The sequence below is a fragment of the Falco punctatus genome (assembly GCF_963210335.1).
Source record: "Falco punctatus genome assembly, chromosome: 1".
Lineage (NCBI taxonomy): Eukaryota > Metazoa > Chordata > Aves > Falconiformes > Falconidae > Falco > Falco punctatus.
Window position 1 is genome coordinate 127,276,650 of NC_137580.1, and position 12,917 is coordinate 127,289,566.

The 12,917-nt window shown below is 63.8% G+C and overlaps 2 protein-coding genes across 11 annotated transcripts; one reads left to right on the forward strand and one right to left on the reverse strand.

Annotated features, from left to right (window-relative positions):
• Nucleotides 1-314: 314 nt before the first annotated feature.
• On the reverse strand, nt 315-2,702 carry SYNGR2 (synaptogyrin 2). The gene is made up of 4 exons (XM_080373886.1): nt 2,534-2,702; nt 2,017-2,254; nt 1,615-1,754; nt 315-1,507 (listed from the first exon to the last, which is right to left on the reverse strand). Exons 1-4 carry the CDS (start codon nt 2,639-2,641, stop codon nt 1,310-1,312), a joined length of 684 nt encoding a protein of 227 aa, XP_080230012.1. The 5' UTR covers nt 2,642-2,702; the 3' UTR covers nt 315-1,309.
• Nucleotides 2,703-2,817: 115 nt separating this feature from the next.
• TMC6 (transmembrane channel like 6) lies at nt 2,818-12,444 on the forward strand. 10 transcript variants are annotated; one of them, XM_080373824.1, is made up of 22 exons: nt 2,818-2,952; nt 3,626-3,877; nt 4,109-4,227; nt 4,532-4,663; nt 4,771-4,929; nt 5,047-5,152; nt 5,250-5,346; nt 5,422-5,691; nt 6,006-6,196; nt 6,285-6,429; nt 6,694-6,849; nt 7,041-7,216; nt 7,359-7,440; nt 8,554-8,651; nt 8,834-8,929; nt 9,163-9,285; nt 9,718-9,793; nt 10,051-10,184; nt 10,520-10,696; nt 10,884-10,962; nt 11,139-11,217; nt 11,721-12,444. In XM_080373824.1, exons 2-21 carry the CDS (start codon nt 3,822-3,824, stop codon nt 11,208-11,210), a joined length of 2,544 nt encoding a protein of 847 aa, XP_080229950.1. In that variant the 5' UTR covers nt 2,818-2,952; nt 3,626-3,821; the 3' UTR covers nt 11,211-11,217; nt 11,721-12,444. The 10 variants fall into 10 exon arrangements, with proteins under 10 accessions (XP_080229950.1, XP_080229947.1, XP_080229952.1 ...); XM_080373821.1 differs by having other exon boundaries at nt 2,819-2,942; XM_080373826.1 differs by having other exon boundaries at nt 2,819-2,942; nt 12,177-12,444.
• Nucleotides 12,445-12,917: the final 473 nt, after the last annotated feature.

Genomic DNA, 12,917 nt, shown 5'->3' on the forward strand with positions numbered 1-12,917 from the left:
GTGTGTGTGTTATACCCTCCAAAAACGCTTCCCTGTAGTGAACAGTGTGCAAACAGTTCAGGCTTATCGCTTGCAATGGCAGCCTGCACTGGATGGCTGGTCACAAGGGTGATGTCAGAGCTCTCTGCCCAAACCTCGCAGACTGTGAGGAGCAGGAGGGCTGGCCTAAAAATAGCCACCGGCATGAGCATGCTGTTTACCATGCAGCAGTTGGCTAGGGCTGCTCTGCCACTTCCCTGCCTGGAACCCCCCCAGCCCTTGGGGAGAGAGGAGGAACCCCATTTTGCTTTCCCAAAGACAAAAGGCACATGGAGGCTAGGTGAAAAAGTTTATTCCATCTCTATGGTGACAAGGAACTATCTGAACACCAGCCCCAGCAGCAACAGCTCACATACCACACACAGCTGCTGGGAAGAGCTTCATGACAGGTGCAGCAGCAAACACAACCTGAGTCAGCCAGCCTGCACAGGCAGCCGGGGTCACCCGGGAGCATGGGCTGCAAGAGGTGCCGCTGAGAGCAGTGGGCAGGATGGGGGATGGTGGCCTCGCTTCTGCAGAGGCTAGTGCAAGCGAGGAGTACTAAGTTGCAGGGAAAGCACTCTGGAACCTTCCTCAGGCAGCTGGAGCAGCTATAGCCCTGCTGAGAGATCGCAGCACTTGCTGCTCCCGTGGATCCCAAACCGTGTCATCCAAGCACCGGCAGCTCAAGTGCAGGCTGTGGGAAGGTGCAGCACAGAAGTTTATAGTCAGAAGATGGCTTTGGCATCAAGCTCACCCAGCAGCAGCTGAGGGAGGAAGGCACGGGCAACCTGCAGCAGGCAGGAGCTGGACCACCTGGCTGTGCTATGGCAGCAAGAGCTGCCACTGGAAGGGTTGCAGCTGGCGGGGCTGGAAAGGCACTGATACCAGGACAGGACAGAGCTGGGGAGTACAAACCACCCTCCCAGCCCGCTGCTTCCCCAAGGGCGCAATGGCCAGGCCTGGAGCTCAGCCTCACTGAGGCCAGCCCTGCACCCCTACCCTCTCCAAAGCCACAGGGCTGCACTCAGCAGTTGCAAATCACCCGCTACGTGCTGAAGCACCCACCACACACCAGGCTTTTGGATCCCAGTAGCAGAGAGCTCAGCTCCACCACCAGAACCAGGCCCCTCCTGTGCGCCCCAGCACCAAGACCTGGTGGCCTTCACACAAAGCAGCTGCCACCCTCCCACCCCACCTTCCCCCTTCCAGTCACTGATCCTTCCCTTCCCACCCGACAGAAGAGAATTGCACTGGTACAGCCGTCCCTGCCGGGGCACTGGGCAGGGGCTCAGTACACCGGTGGGGGCTGGTAACCCTCTGGGGCTTCTGCCGTGTGGGTGAAAGGTGGCTGCTGGTAGCTCTCGTGGCTGATGTTGGGGTAGCTGGAGTAGGGAGTCGAAACTTCTGGGGTGGGGTCGACATAGTTGTGAGCAAAGTCCTCCACCCCCATTTTGTACCTTTTGTAAGCGAAGGCGATCAGGAGGCCCTAGAGAGACAAGGGGACCGGCCATGTCAGGGCTGCCCTGGGAACCCCTCCACGCTCCCTCCAGAGCTGGGCAGGGCCAGGCTGGGTGCCACTGTGGCTTCACTCACCCAGGTGAAGATGGAGAAGAAGCTGAAGGTGATGGCAGCGCGGGCCGAGTCAGCCCCTACGTACACGTCCTTGGCTTGCGTCCAGGCCCACTGGTTGGTCAAGAAACAAAAGCCAATGAACCACAGGAACGTCCAGAGGCCTGCAGGAGGAAGGTGGCGTGAGGGCTGCGACCTGCTGCTCCCAGCTGGTCCCCAGGGCAGGTCCTGCTGCCCTCGGTGGGGGGCCAGACACCAGTGTAGGCACCCGGCCTGGAGGGTTTTCAGCTGGCAGCAAGTGGCCTGCAGGCAGTGTGCCAAGCAGGAGCAACGCCCTTCACCAGGCACCGGCAGCCACGTCACGGGACAAAGGCAGCCATTGTAGCAGCTGCAGAAGGTGCAGCCCTGCCCTGCAACCGCTGGTACCTGAGAAGCCGAGATCTGCCAGGACCAGGTACTTGCGGTCAGTGGTGTTGCTGATCTGGGGGAAGTAGATGTCCACCATGAAGAAGAAGATGCAGGCGAGGAGGGCGAGGATGCTGATGCCGATGCCGTAGCGGCAGGCGTCCTCGTTGTGGTTGAAGATGCAGAAGAGCTGCGAGGAGCTGGGGATGTTGGTATAGCCCTCCCCGACCAGGCAGGAGAAGACGACCAGGGCGAAGACCTGCAGGGGCGGGAGCGGGTGTCCGGCGGGCGGCACCGGGCCGGTGGGGCCCCTTCTAGGGTTGCCTGTGCCCGGCGGGCGGCACCGCCCGGGGCCGGGCTCAGCGGAGCCGAGCTGCTGGGTGGGAGGGGAAGGCCGGGCCGGGCCGGGCCGCCAGGTCCCAGGGCGGGCGTGAGCGGGGGGAAGGCCGGGCCGGGCGGGCAGAACGGAGGGGAAGGCCAGGCCCAGGCCGGGGCCCGCTGCAGCCCCGTGCAGCTCGCTTGGCCCGGCCCGACTCACCGCGCTGACGATCCGCGCCAGGACCTGCGGCTGCTGCACGAAGCGGCCCAGGTCGAATGCCCCGCCGGCCTTGGCCGCCCCGTACGCGCCGCCGCTGCCACCCTCCATCGCGTCGGACGCGCCGTCGCGCACCCCGCTGCTCCTGCGCGGCACCGCCCCGGAGCGGGCCGGGCCGGGCGGTCCCTCCTGCCGGGGCGGAGCGGGGCTGGCTCAGGCCGGCGGGACCGGGGCCGCCCCGCCCGGGCTAGAACGCAGCGCCGACCCCTGCTCGCGCCCCTCCGGTGCCGCCGTTGCCCCGCAGAGGGGGAGGCCGACAGCTACCCCGCTCCCCCCGGTGCGGTGGCTGTGGTGCTCCGGGTCAGGTCCAGCCCCGGAGCCCGCGGGTCGCAGCCCCACGGCCCGGCCTGCGGCAGGTCCCGGTGAGCGCGACCGGAGGGGAAGGGGGGATTCTACGGGGTTCGCTGCCGTCGCCCCTCGCCCGGCACCGGGAGGCGGCAGGAAGGCGGGGGGGGGGGGGGCGGAGGGGTCGGTGCTCGGTGCTCCCCGCCCGTCCCGCTGGGGGCCGGGGACAGGCCCCGCACCCGCGCCGAGCCGCAGCGCTTGCCCGGTGCCAGGAGCGGGTGGAGGCGGTGGGAGTCCCGGCACGTGGCTCTGTCGGTTCTCAGTACCCGGGCGGGCGGGCGGGCGAGCCCCGGGGTGGTGGGGGCCGGGCCGGGAGTCCTGCCGGGGCCGTCGCCTGCCCGGAGCAGCTGCAGTCGCGGGGCGGCGGAGGAGGACGAGGGAGGGGAGGAAGGAGCAGGCCGTTGGGAGCCGGGCGCGTGGCCCCGGGCGGCACTGGCGGGGGGACACGCAGAGGTCTCCTCCCCGGTGTCTCCCTGCTCCCGGGGCCACTTCGAGCCCCTCGGGGCTGCCGCAGGGCCGGGAAGGGGCGACCTCACCCAGCCCGGGGCTGCGGGACCTGCCGGTGCCGCGGAACGGCTCCGTCCCCGCCCTGCCCCGGTTAGCGGCCCCCCCCCCCCCCCAGCGCGGGCAGGACCCGCTCGCAGCCGGCGCCGCGCCCCCATCCGCCCGCGCTTCCTTCCTGCCCCGCAGCGCCCGGCCGCTGGGGCCTCGCCGTTAGTCCCGGGCTTGGTGCCGGGTGTAGACCCGCAGCCCCTGGCGTCCCCACCCCGACGGTGGGCAGCACCTCGTGGGCCCTGGGGGAGTCGGGGTGCCCGGAGGGTCCACGGCTGACGCCTACTCCCTGTGGCACGGTGGCCGGTTGGAGGGAGCACTCGGCCCCAGCACGATGTCCCAGCCGCCCTGCTTTGCCCTTCACGTCCCCGAGGACACCGAGAGCGATGGGTGAGTGTGGGTCTGCCCTGCTGCTGCCCGTGCCGTGCCCCCGCATGCACGGCCCCCAGGATGCTGCAGCCCCAGTGGCATGAGGCTGGGGTTTCGCCGCGGGGGGCAGCAGCCCTCAAGTCGCAGGGAGGCCCAGGTGGGCTTCGGGCTGGCACTGGGGCTTTGCCGCGGCTCTATCACCCGGGCCCCGGTGCCTAGCGCAGCCCTAGGGGAGTGAGTCTGTCCTTGCAGGCAGGAGCCAAGCCCGGACAACGAGGGAGCCCTGCACACCTCCTTCCACCAACTCATCCAGGAGCAGAGCAGCTTGGTGGAGGCGGGTCTGGAGCTGGAGATGCAGGCAAGGGGCAGAGGTGAAGCACTGCGGCTGCAGGTGGGGTGGGACAGGGACAGCATGTGTGCCCAGGGCCATCTCCTGTCCCACACCCTGCCTGGGCCAGCTAGAGCCTGTGCTGAGGCTGCAGCCAAAGCACATACAGGAGCCCGCTGACACCTTTGGCAGTGCAGGCAGCAGGGTAGACCTGCCCCTGTGGACACAGAGAGCGTCCCTGGAGAAGGGGATGCTCTGGAGGAGCGCACACTGGAGTGGGGCTGCAGGGACTGGAGCCATGGGCGCTCCAGTTCTCACTGCTTTGCGTCCTGCCTTCCCTCTGCCAGAGCACCCAGCCCTCCTGGCTCCCCCAGACGCCTGTGCCACAGCCTGCCTGGAGCCTGAGCAGGGCGAGCAGCACCTCAGCTACTCCTCCGCTTCCCTGCGGATCCTCGCCAATATGCCCAGCCGCACCATCGGTAGCTGCCAGCTGCCCTTCCCCAGGCCCAGGAGCCGCTCGGGAGAGCTCTCCTATCTGCCTTGCTCTCGTGGGAGCACCCAACCCCTGCCCTGTTCTCACCTGCAGGGCGCAGCCGCGGGGCCATCATTTCCAAGTACTACAACCGCACGGCCCGGCTGCAGCGCCGGAGCAGCCGCCCGCCGCTGCAGCAGCTCTGCCATGCGGCACGGCCCAGCCTTCGGCAGTACGACCTGGAGACTGACCCTGCCAGGGCCACACTGGAAGGTGAGGGTCCCCTGGGAGCAGGAGCAGGCAGTGTCAGGCACTGTCCCCGCACTGTGTTTGGGACAGGCATGCTGTGTCCTGGCTGGCTGCATCCCACTGAGCCCTTTGTGCTCCCAGACAAGCAGAGCCTGCTGGTGAAAGAGCTGCTGAGCCTCTCGCCCAGCCAGCGCGGCCACATGCTGCTGACCGTGCCCCTCAGCCTGGCAGAGAAACGCACCCTCCGGTAGGTCCCTTCCCACTGGTCTCAGCCAGGCAGGGTTCCCACAGCCAGAGCCGTGCCCGGACTGTTCCACCCTCCAACATCCCTCTCTGCTGGGCAGGCAGGAGCTGAGCGGGCAGAGGGGCCTCCTGCGGCAGTGCACCCAGCACCGGGCCTCCTTCTCTCCCTGTGGATGGTCCAAGGACTACGTTGTCCTTGTAAGTCTGGGGCACGGGTCTGCACATCAGCTGTCGGGGGCTCTGGTACAGGCTCTGGCGCTGGTGCTCTCCCAGGCTCTCTCTCCCCAGTGCTGCCGAGGCCTCTGGTACAGGCTCCTCTCCCTGCTCGCTGCTGTGCAGCCCTGGCACTATGCCCTGAAGCAGATCAGTGGACGCTTTGGCTCCAGTGTCCTCTCCTACTTCCTCTTCCTCAAGACACTCCTTATGTTCAACATCATCTCATTCCTCATCCTCCTGGTCTTCGTGGTAGCCCTGCAGGCTGCATATCCCCCTGCCTCAGCCAGCCCCCAGCCCTTCACCAGCCTCGAGCTTCTCACAGGAGCGGTAAGCACTGTCAGCACACCAGTGCCAGCACAGCACTGGACCAGGAGCTCCAAGCCTGGGGCCCAGCCCTGCATCCCCACCACAGTGATGCCCTGGTTCCTGCCCTACATCCCCTGCCATGGCAATGCCCCGGATCCTGCCCTCGCACAGCCAGGTCCCTGGGACCACCATGCTGTGGGTGCAGAAGGGGGTGCCTGGTGCTGTCCCAGCCCAGGGCTCTATGTTCCAGCGGCTGACACAGATGTGCTAGGCTGGGCATGGAGCCATGGGCACCGGCAAGATCACTGTGGGCCCCATTGTGCACTTTCCCACAGGGCTACTTCACTCACTCACTGCTCTACTATGGCTACTACAGCAATGCCACCCTCAACAACCCCTGCACCTCCAGCCCCAATAGCAGTGCATGCCCTCTCACAGCCCCTCCACTCCCATACAACATGCCCCTGGCCTACGTGTTCAGCATTGGGGTCTGCTTCCTCATCACCTGCATCCTGCTAGTGTACAGGTGGGTCAGCAGCACCTCTGGCTCTGCCAGTCGTCCCCGCCATCGCTCAGCTCCTAGGCACCCCCTGATACCCTCCGCATCACTGCAGCATGTCCCACTCCTTTGGGGAGAGCTACCGTGTGGGCAGCTCCACGGGGGACCTGGCTGTCAAAGTCTTCTGTGCCTGGGACTTCAAGGTAATCCAGAAGCGCTCGGTGAAGCTGCAGTGTGAGAACATCTGCACACAGCTGAAGGTGAGGACCTTGGCCGGAGCTGGCCCCTGCACCATGCAGTGGGCAGGTGAAGGCATTCACAAGAGCCAGTCCAGACCCCAGGGCTCAGCACCCCTCTCCTCCCCACTGCACAGGGGAGCCCTGCAGCTGCAAATATGCCCTGACACCAACCTTGCACCAGCGCTTTTTCCATCAGCCCTCTGGGGTCCCATCTCGGTGCAGTGGGACAAACCCTTGCTCTGGACCTAGAGCATGCACAGCAGCACCGGCACTGCTTTCTTGCAGGAGCTGCTCGCAGAGCAGCGGTCCCACTCCCACTCCCTGAGCCTCTGCCAGCGCCTGAGGCACTCCGCTGTGCTTCTCCTGGCCTGGGCCCTCTCGCTGAGCACTGTGCTGGGCTGCGTGCTGGCTGTGTTCTACTTCTCAGAGCACATGCACGTGGTGAGTGCTGCCCCTTGGGATCTCCTGCCCTGCTGCTGAGGGGCTGGGGTATGGGGAGGTTGACCAGAGCAGCCCCAGGGGGTAGGGGCAGCCCCACTGCAGCTCCTCCCCTGGCCTCAGCGTTTGCTGCCCTCCCTGAGGGTGCCGGGTACAGCAGCCGTGTGCTCCTCACCCTGGTACCCACTCAACAGGTTCAGCAGAATCAACAAGCACGAGGCAGCAGCAAGCAGCAGAAGGAAGCCATCCTGCTGGTCCTGCCCCTTGTGGTGTCTCTCCTCAACATGCTGATGCCCCACCTGTACAACTTGCTGGCGATGTGGGAGAAGCAGGACTCCCCTGTGGCACAGGTCTATGTGGCAATCTGCAGGTAGGCTGGCTGGGGTCGAGGGAATGTCCTACACCCCCAGCTGCAGTGTGGGGAGAGGCTTTGGGGCCAGACACCCCATCCATGGGGTCAGCCCCTCTGTCCCCAGGGCTCAGGGGCTCCTGGCCCTGCTCCTGCTCCCCAGGAACCTCATTCTGAAGATGGTGGTCCTCGGTCTGCTCTGCTACCAGTGGCTCAGCCGGAAAGTTGTCTGCTCGATGGAGGAGGTCAGCACTGCCATGCTGGGGCTGGGCTCTGCATGGCTCAGTGTGAGGAACACGCAGCACCGGCATGAGCCGGCTGGGCCATGCCATCCACATCCCTTGCCCAGGGAGCATGGAGCAAAGCCAAGGCTGTGGTCATGGCACCAGTGGGCAGCAGTGGAAGGGGTCTGACAGCTGGGGGTCTGCCAGACAGCACTGCAGGCACCATCTGCTCCTTTGCTGGGGAGAGGGGGGCACCAGCCAGCCAGGAGCACCCCAGATGTTGGGTGGCTGGGGAAAGGGATGCAGAGGAGGAAAAGGTCCCACAGCCCCTACACCCCATGGGGTCCACAGGAAAGTCATGGGGGAGGAGAGACATCGTTGCCTGCTGAATGCCATGACAGGCTCAAAAGGTGGTCCTGTGACAACCTCATGAAGTTCCACACAGCCAAGTGCAAGGTACTGCACAGGGTCAGGGCAATTCCAAGCACAAATGCATGCTAGGAAGAGAATGGATTGAGAGCAGCCCTGAGAAGGACTTTTGGGGTGGTTGTTGACAGGAAGCTCAACCTGACCCGGCAACGTGTGCTTGCAGCCCAGAAAGCCAACTGTATCCTGGGCTGCATCCAAAGCAGCAGAGCCAGCAGGTCCCCCCCTCTGCTCTCATGAGACCCCGCCCTGCAGTACTGTGTTCAGCTCTGGGGCTCCCAAAACGAGAACATGGACCTGTTGGAGCGAGTCCAGAGGAGGCCAAGATGCTCAGAGGGCTGGAGCATCTCTTCTATGGAGACAGGCTGAGAGAGGTGGAGTTGTTCAGCCTGGAGAAGAGAAAGCTCTGGGGAGACCTAAAGGGTGTGTAGTGATAGGACAAGGGGAGATGGCTTTAAGCTGAAAGAGGGTACATTTAGATCAGATATAAGGAAAAAATTCTTCGCTGTGAGGCACTGGCACATATTGCCCAGAGAAGCTGTGGATGCCCCATCCCTGGGAGGGTTCAAGGCCAGGCTGGATGGGGCTTGAAGCAACCTGGTCTAATGGAAAGTGTCTCTGCCCATGGCACAGGGTTTGGGACTAGGTAAGGTGCCTCCCAACCCAACCCATTCTGTGATTCTGTGCCACCTTTACTTGTCTCCCCAGTGCTGGGAGACATGTGTGGGGCAGGACCTGTATCGCTTTGTGGTGATGGACTTCATATTCACCCTGCTGGACATGCTCTTCGGGGAGCTGGTCTGGAGGTAACATGCCCCAGGAGGTGTCCCCCCACCAGCATGGCATGCCCAGCACGGCCTCAGCTCTCCGCTGCCCGGATGGTGCTGCCCTGGTGCGCCAGGCTCTGCCACCATCTGAGGGGGAAGATGGGGTGCCAAGTGCCCCCCCTCAGCAGCAGCATTGGAGCAGAGCTGTGCTTCCTTCCCAGGTTGATCTTGGAGAAGAGGCTGAAGAGGAAGCAGAGACCCGAGTTTGACATTGCCCGAAACGTGCTGGAGCTGATCTACGGGCAGACCCTGACCTGGTGAGAGGTCTCCTACCTGTCATGGCTCGTTCCTCTGCTGGCAAATGCCTCATGGTTCCCAGGTGCTGGCGGGGACCAGGCACGGGGAGCTGCATGTTTCTCTGAGCAGGGTTGTGGGAGGACCCCTGCCACACCCAGCCCTGCATGGGTGGGATGAGGGAGATGGGTGGCCTGGCAGTCACAGTGCCTCCTTCTGGCACGTTACAGCCACAACCCACATGCTCGCCCAGGAGGTCTGGCTTTGGCAGCATGGTGAGAGGCACGGGGGGATCAGCAGCAGAGCATCCCAGCACCAGTCCAGTATTCCCCACCCAGCTAGTCCCCTCCAAAGCTCTGGGGAAGGAGCAGACTCAGGTGTACGTGCAGCCGTTTGTTTTTCCAGACCATAATGGCACTTGCTGCTCCAAGGGGAGCTGATCCCCTCCAGCCTGTCTGCTTGGCTGCTAGACCCCTGCTTTGCCACCTCCATCGCTGCCTTTCTGCAGCCCCTGGCCTTGCACCCCCCCTGCCCAGGGAGGGGACCCCTGTGTGTGCTGCTGCGTTCCCACTCACAACACACCTGGGAGCTGCAACAACCACCCCAGGGGTTGGGGACATCTCAGCCACTGCCCAGCCCCAGCCCAGGCTGCACAGCAAACCTGGCACAGGGCATCAGGCATTTGCTTTTTGCTTTCCAAAAGCCTGAGCACAGCTGGTGTTGGTGCCCTGCCACTTCCCCCAGCTCTGCCTACCGCAGGCTCCTGCAGGCTCAGACCTGGGATGACCTCGTCTTCCCCCTTCTCTCCCAGGCTGGGTGTTCTCTTTGCACCACTCCTGCCGGCCGTGCAGACACTGAAGCTGCTGCTGCTGTTCTATATCAAAAAGGTATGAGTGGCCCACCCCTACCCTGCAGCTCCCCATGCATCCCGGTGACGGGCAGCCCTGTGGGCATGCTGCGCCCTGCCACAGCAGAAGTGCTGCACTGTGCAAAGCGTGGTGCTGTCCTTGTGGGAGGGAAGAGGTGTGGGGATAGGGTGTCCCCAAGCTCATCAGCTCCGGGTGGATGGGAGGGATGGGACAGGAGGGTGGGGGCTGCTTCCCAGGAGAAAGGCGGCATGCAGGAATCTGCTCCCTGTCTGCAGACCAGCCTGATGCAGAACTGCCAGTCCCCCAGCAAGCCCTGGCAAGCATCTCACATGAGCACCATCTTCATCACGCTGCTGTGCTTCCCATCCTTCCTGGGTGCAGCCATCTTCCTCTCCTACACCATCTGGTCGTGAGTACCTGCCAGAGCACGGCTCGGGGCACAGAACCGCTGGCTGCATGGCGAGGAGGGCTGTGCAGTGGTGCCCCAGGCAGGGTGATGCTGCCCAGCTGCTGGTCATTGCACAGAGTGTAGCAGCGGTTGGCCTGTGCCTAATTCTGCTAGCTGTTCCCGGTGTTCCTGATGCAGGACAAGATGAGGACCCCCTCATCCAGCCACTGGGGATGGGTGGGGCAGGCAAGGCTTTGTGCCCAGAGGGCTGGATCTCTGGGGCCAGGCAGTACCCTCGGCCCAGGGGCTGCTGGGCTGCCCATCCCTCTGACTGCCCCATCGGTCTGTCTACCCAGGGTTCAGCCATCAGAAACCTGTGGTCCCTTCCAGGGGCTGGAAACAATCTACAAGTCAGGGAAGACCTGGGTGCAAGTGCTGGAGAAGTCCAACCCAAACATTACCTGGCTCGCCTGGGTCCTCCAGCACCTGGTGGAGAACCCCTTCCTCCTGTTCTTTGTGTCTGGGGTCCTGCTGTGAGTATAGACCTGAGCCTGAACCCTCGACCCCATGCCTTGAGGGTCCTGCTGTCACAGCCCCAAGCAGGGTGCTGGGAACAGGGGTGTCACTTCAGAGCCCTGTGCCCTGGCCTGGTGCCGGGAGCACAGCATCCCCCGGCTTCCCACCCTAGCTGCCACCATCCCATCCTGCCTATTATTGCAGGGCTGTGACCTACTTCAACATCCAGGTGGTGAGAGGCCAGCAGAGGATCATGCGCCTGCTGAAGGAGCAGATTGCCAACGTGCGTGAGTTCTGCCTGCTGCCCCTGGCTGGTCCATCCTGGCAGTCCCAGCTGCTCCACTCCCTGGTCCAGCCTCGGGATTGCTGGATTCAGGCTTTAGCCCCAACAGCGCTTTGACCTTGGACAGGCAAGAACACATCCCACAGCTGCTCACTGCAATGTCTTTGCTGTTGCAGGAAGGAGAAGATAAAGTATTTCTCATTCAGAAGCTTCACTCCATTTATGAGCAGAGAGGGAGACACGCCTGAGTGCCAGGTGAGGCATGCATGAAGGGGAAAGGGGGCTGCCAGGGTGCTCAGAGCTTGGCAGGGTGCATGGACATTGCTCCCTGCTGGAGCTGGGCTGGCGGGAGTGGCACTGCCAGGACCAGCCCTGCTGCAGCAGAACGTCACGTGCCCGGGAGCAGGAAGGTGCAGGAGATGATGGGGTGAGCCAGGCGTCTCACTTCTCGCTCTCATCTGCTCAGCCAGCGGCTGGGGATGCAGGGATGAGCGTGGTGGGGAGATGGCTGGGCTGCCCCAGTACCTGGTCTGTCCCAGGGGATGCTGGATCCCTGGCGCTACTGTGGCGCAGGCATGGCACTGCTGCCAGCAGAGCCAGCACAGGGACAAGGAAGGGGACGGGGGCAGGACTGGGACAGGGAACAGGAGGGGCATGGAGCATTAGAGAGCCTCCACTCCCCTTTCAGCATGGGGCAGTGCTGTCTGCCCCTGGCAGCAGACACTTGGGGGTCTCAAGGACTGCATCTGCCCTCTTAGTGTCAGATGCCCAAGGAAGAAACAGGACAGGACGGCTCACAGCCAGGGACCATATCCAGCTTTCTGAGCCATCACAGCGTGGTGTTGGATCAGCAGGACTGTGGGGTGCTGGGGAAGATCCTTTGCTCTAGACTGCAGGGGTCAAGGATCCGTTGAGGCACGCTGTCCAGAAGCTCCATGGGGATGCTCCCACTGCCTGCAGCTGCTTGGGACATGACAGGCGCAGCAGGACCAGGGCCAGGACTGCTGTCACATCCCAGGGCATGGTTCTGTGCGGGGCTGGCTTGCCAGCACAGCCCTTCACCGTGGGTGGTTACTGTTAGCAGAGAACAACGCTCCCTTCTGTGAACGCCCCAGCCAGTGCTGACAACAGCTTTAGGCCATTTTCAGAAGTCCTTGGGGACAGTGAAGCTTTTCCAGCTGGAGAGAACCTGAAGCCCCCTTTGTGCTCCCCAGGAGCAGCAAGGCCAGAGCTGGGAGCTGCCAGCACCGACCCAGCTCCAGCTCAGTGCCTGGCTCACCGAGATACTGCTGGCTGATAACCTTCCCCATGAACGAGGCCACCCAGCCTGCCCCAGCCCAGCAGCCCTACAGCACACTGCACTTGCCAGCGGGACAGGCTTGGAGAAACCAGCACAGTGCCGAGCTGGGCAGAGGAACCTGAAGGCTCTGTCTCCCCCACTGCAGGCTGACATGGCCCATTAAAGTGTAGCTGTTCAGGAGAGCTCCCCGCCTGTGCCTGGACCAGTTGGGCTGGAAGCGGGCAAGCAGGTTTGGCATGCTATCATCAGTGTTTGTTAGGGGTGGTGACTCGGCAGTGTGTGCTAGGGCTTCTCCACACTGCCGATGGGCTGCCCCGGGAAGAGCCCAGCTCAGCCCATGCCGAAGGAGTGAGGACTACTGCCATCTCATGGCATCTGGCCCTGGGAGCCACTCACCATTGTGCCGTGGCTACAGCCCCCAGCACTGAGAGCTGCTTTCCACCACGGCACGCTGGCAGGAGGCCTGGCCCTGGAAAGCCGTTTGTGCCCCTGTGGCACAACAGAGCCAGAGAGGGTTGCGTTGCAGCCTGCGCCTGGCCCAGGCAGCCACAAGTAACCCTCTGACTTGGCACTCGTGCCGCCAGGGGAGGAGCTGCCAGCCAGCTGGGCACCGGGCTGGGCTGCCAGTGTGGCCTATCGGTGTGGACAGGCATGG

Bases quoted from the DNA above. Each gene is read 5' to 3' on its own strand.
- SYNGR2 (XM_080373886.1), bottom strand. From the start codon at position 2,641: ATGGAGGGTGGCAGCGGCGGCGCGTACGGGGCGGCCAAGGCCGGCGGG. The intron at 1,755-2,016 runs GTACCAGCGGTT...TTCCTCCTGCAG, and splicing joins GGCAGATCTCGGCTTCTCAG to GCCTCTGGACGTTCCTGTGG. The intron at 1,508-1,614 runs GTGAGTGAAGCC...TTGTCTCTCTAG, and splicing joins TCTTCTCCATCTTCACCTGG to GGCCTCCTGATCGCCTTCGC.
- TMC6 (XM_080373824.1), top strand. From the start codon at position 3,822: ATGTCCCAGCCGCCCTGCTTTGCCCTTCACGTCCCCGAGGACACCGAG. The intron at 5,347-5,421 runs GTAAGTCTGGGG...GTGCTCTCCCAG, and splicing joins CCAAGGACTACGTTGTCCTT to GCTCTCTCTCCCCAGTGCTG. The intron at 10,697-10,883 runs GTGAGTATAGAC...CTATTATTGCAG, and splicing joins TTTGTGTCTGGGGTCCTGCT to GGCTGTGACCTACTTCAACA.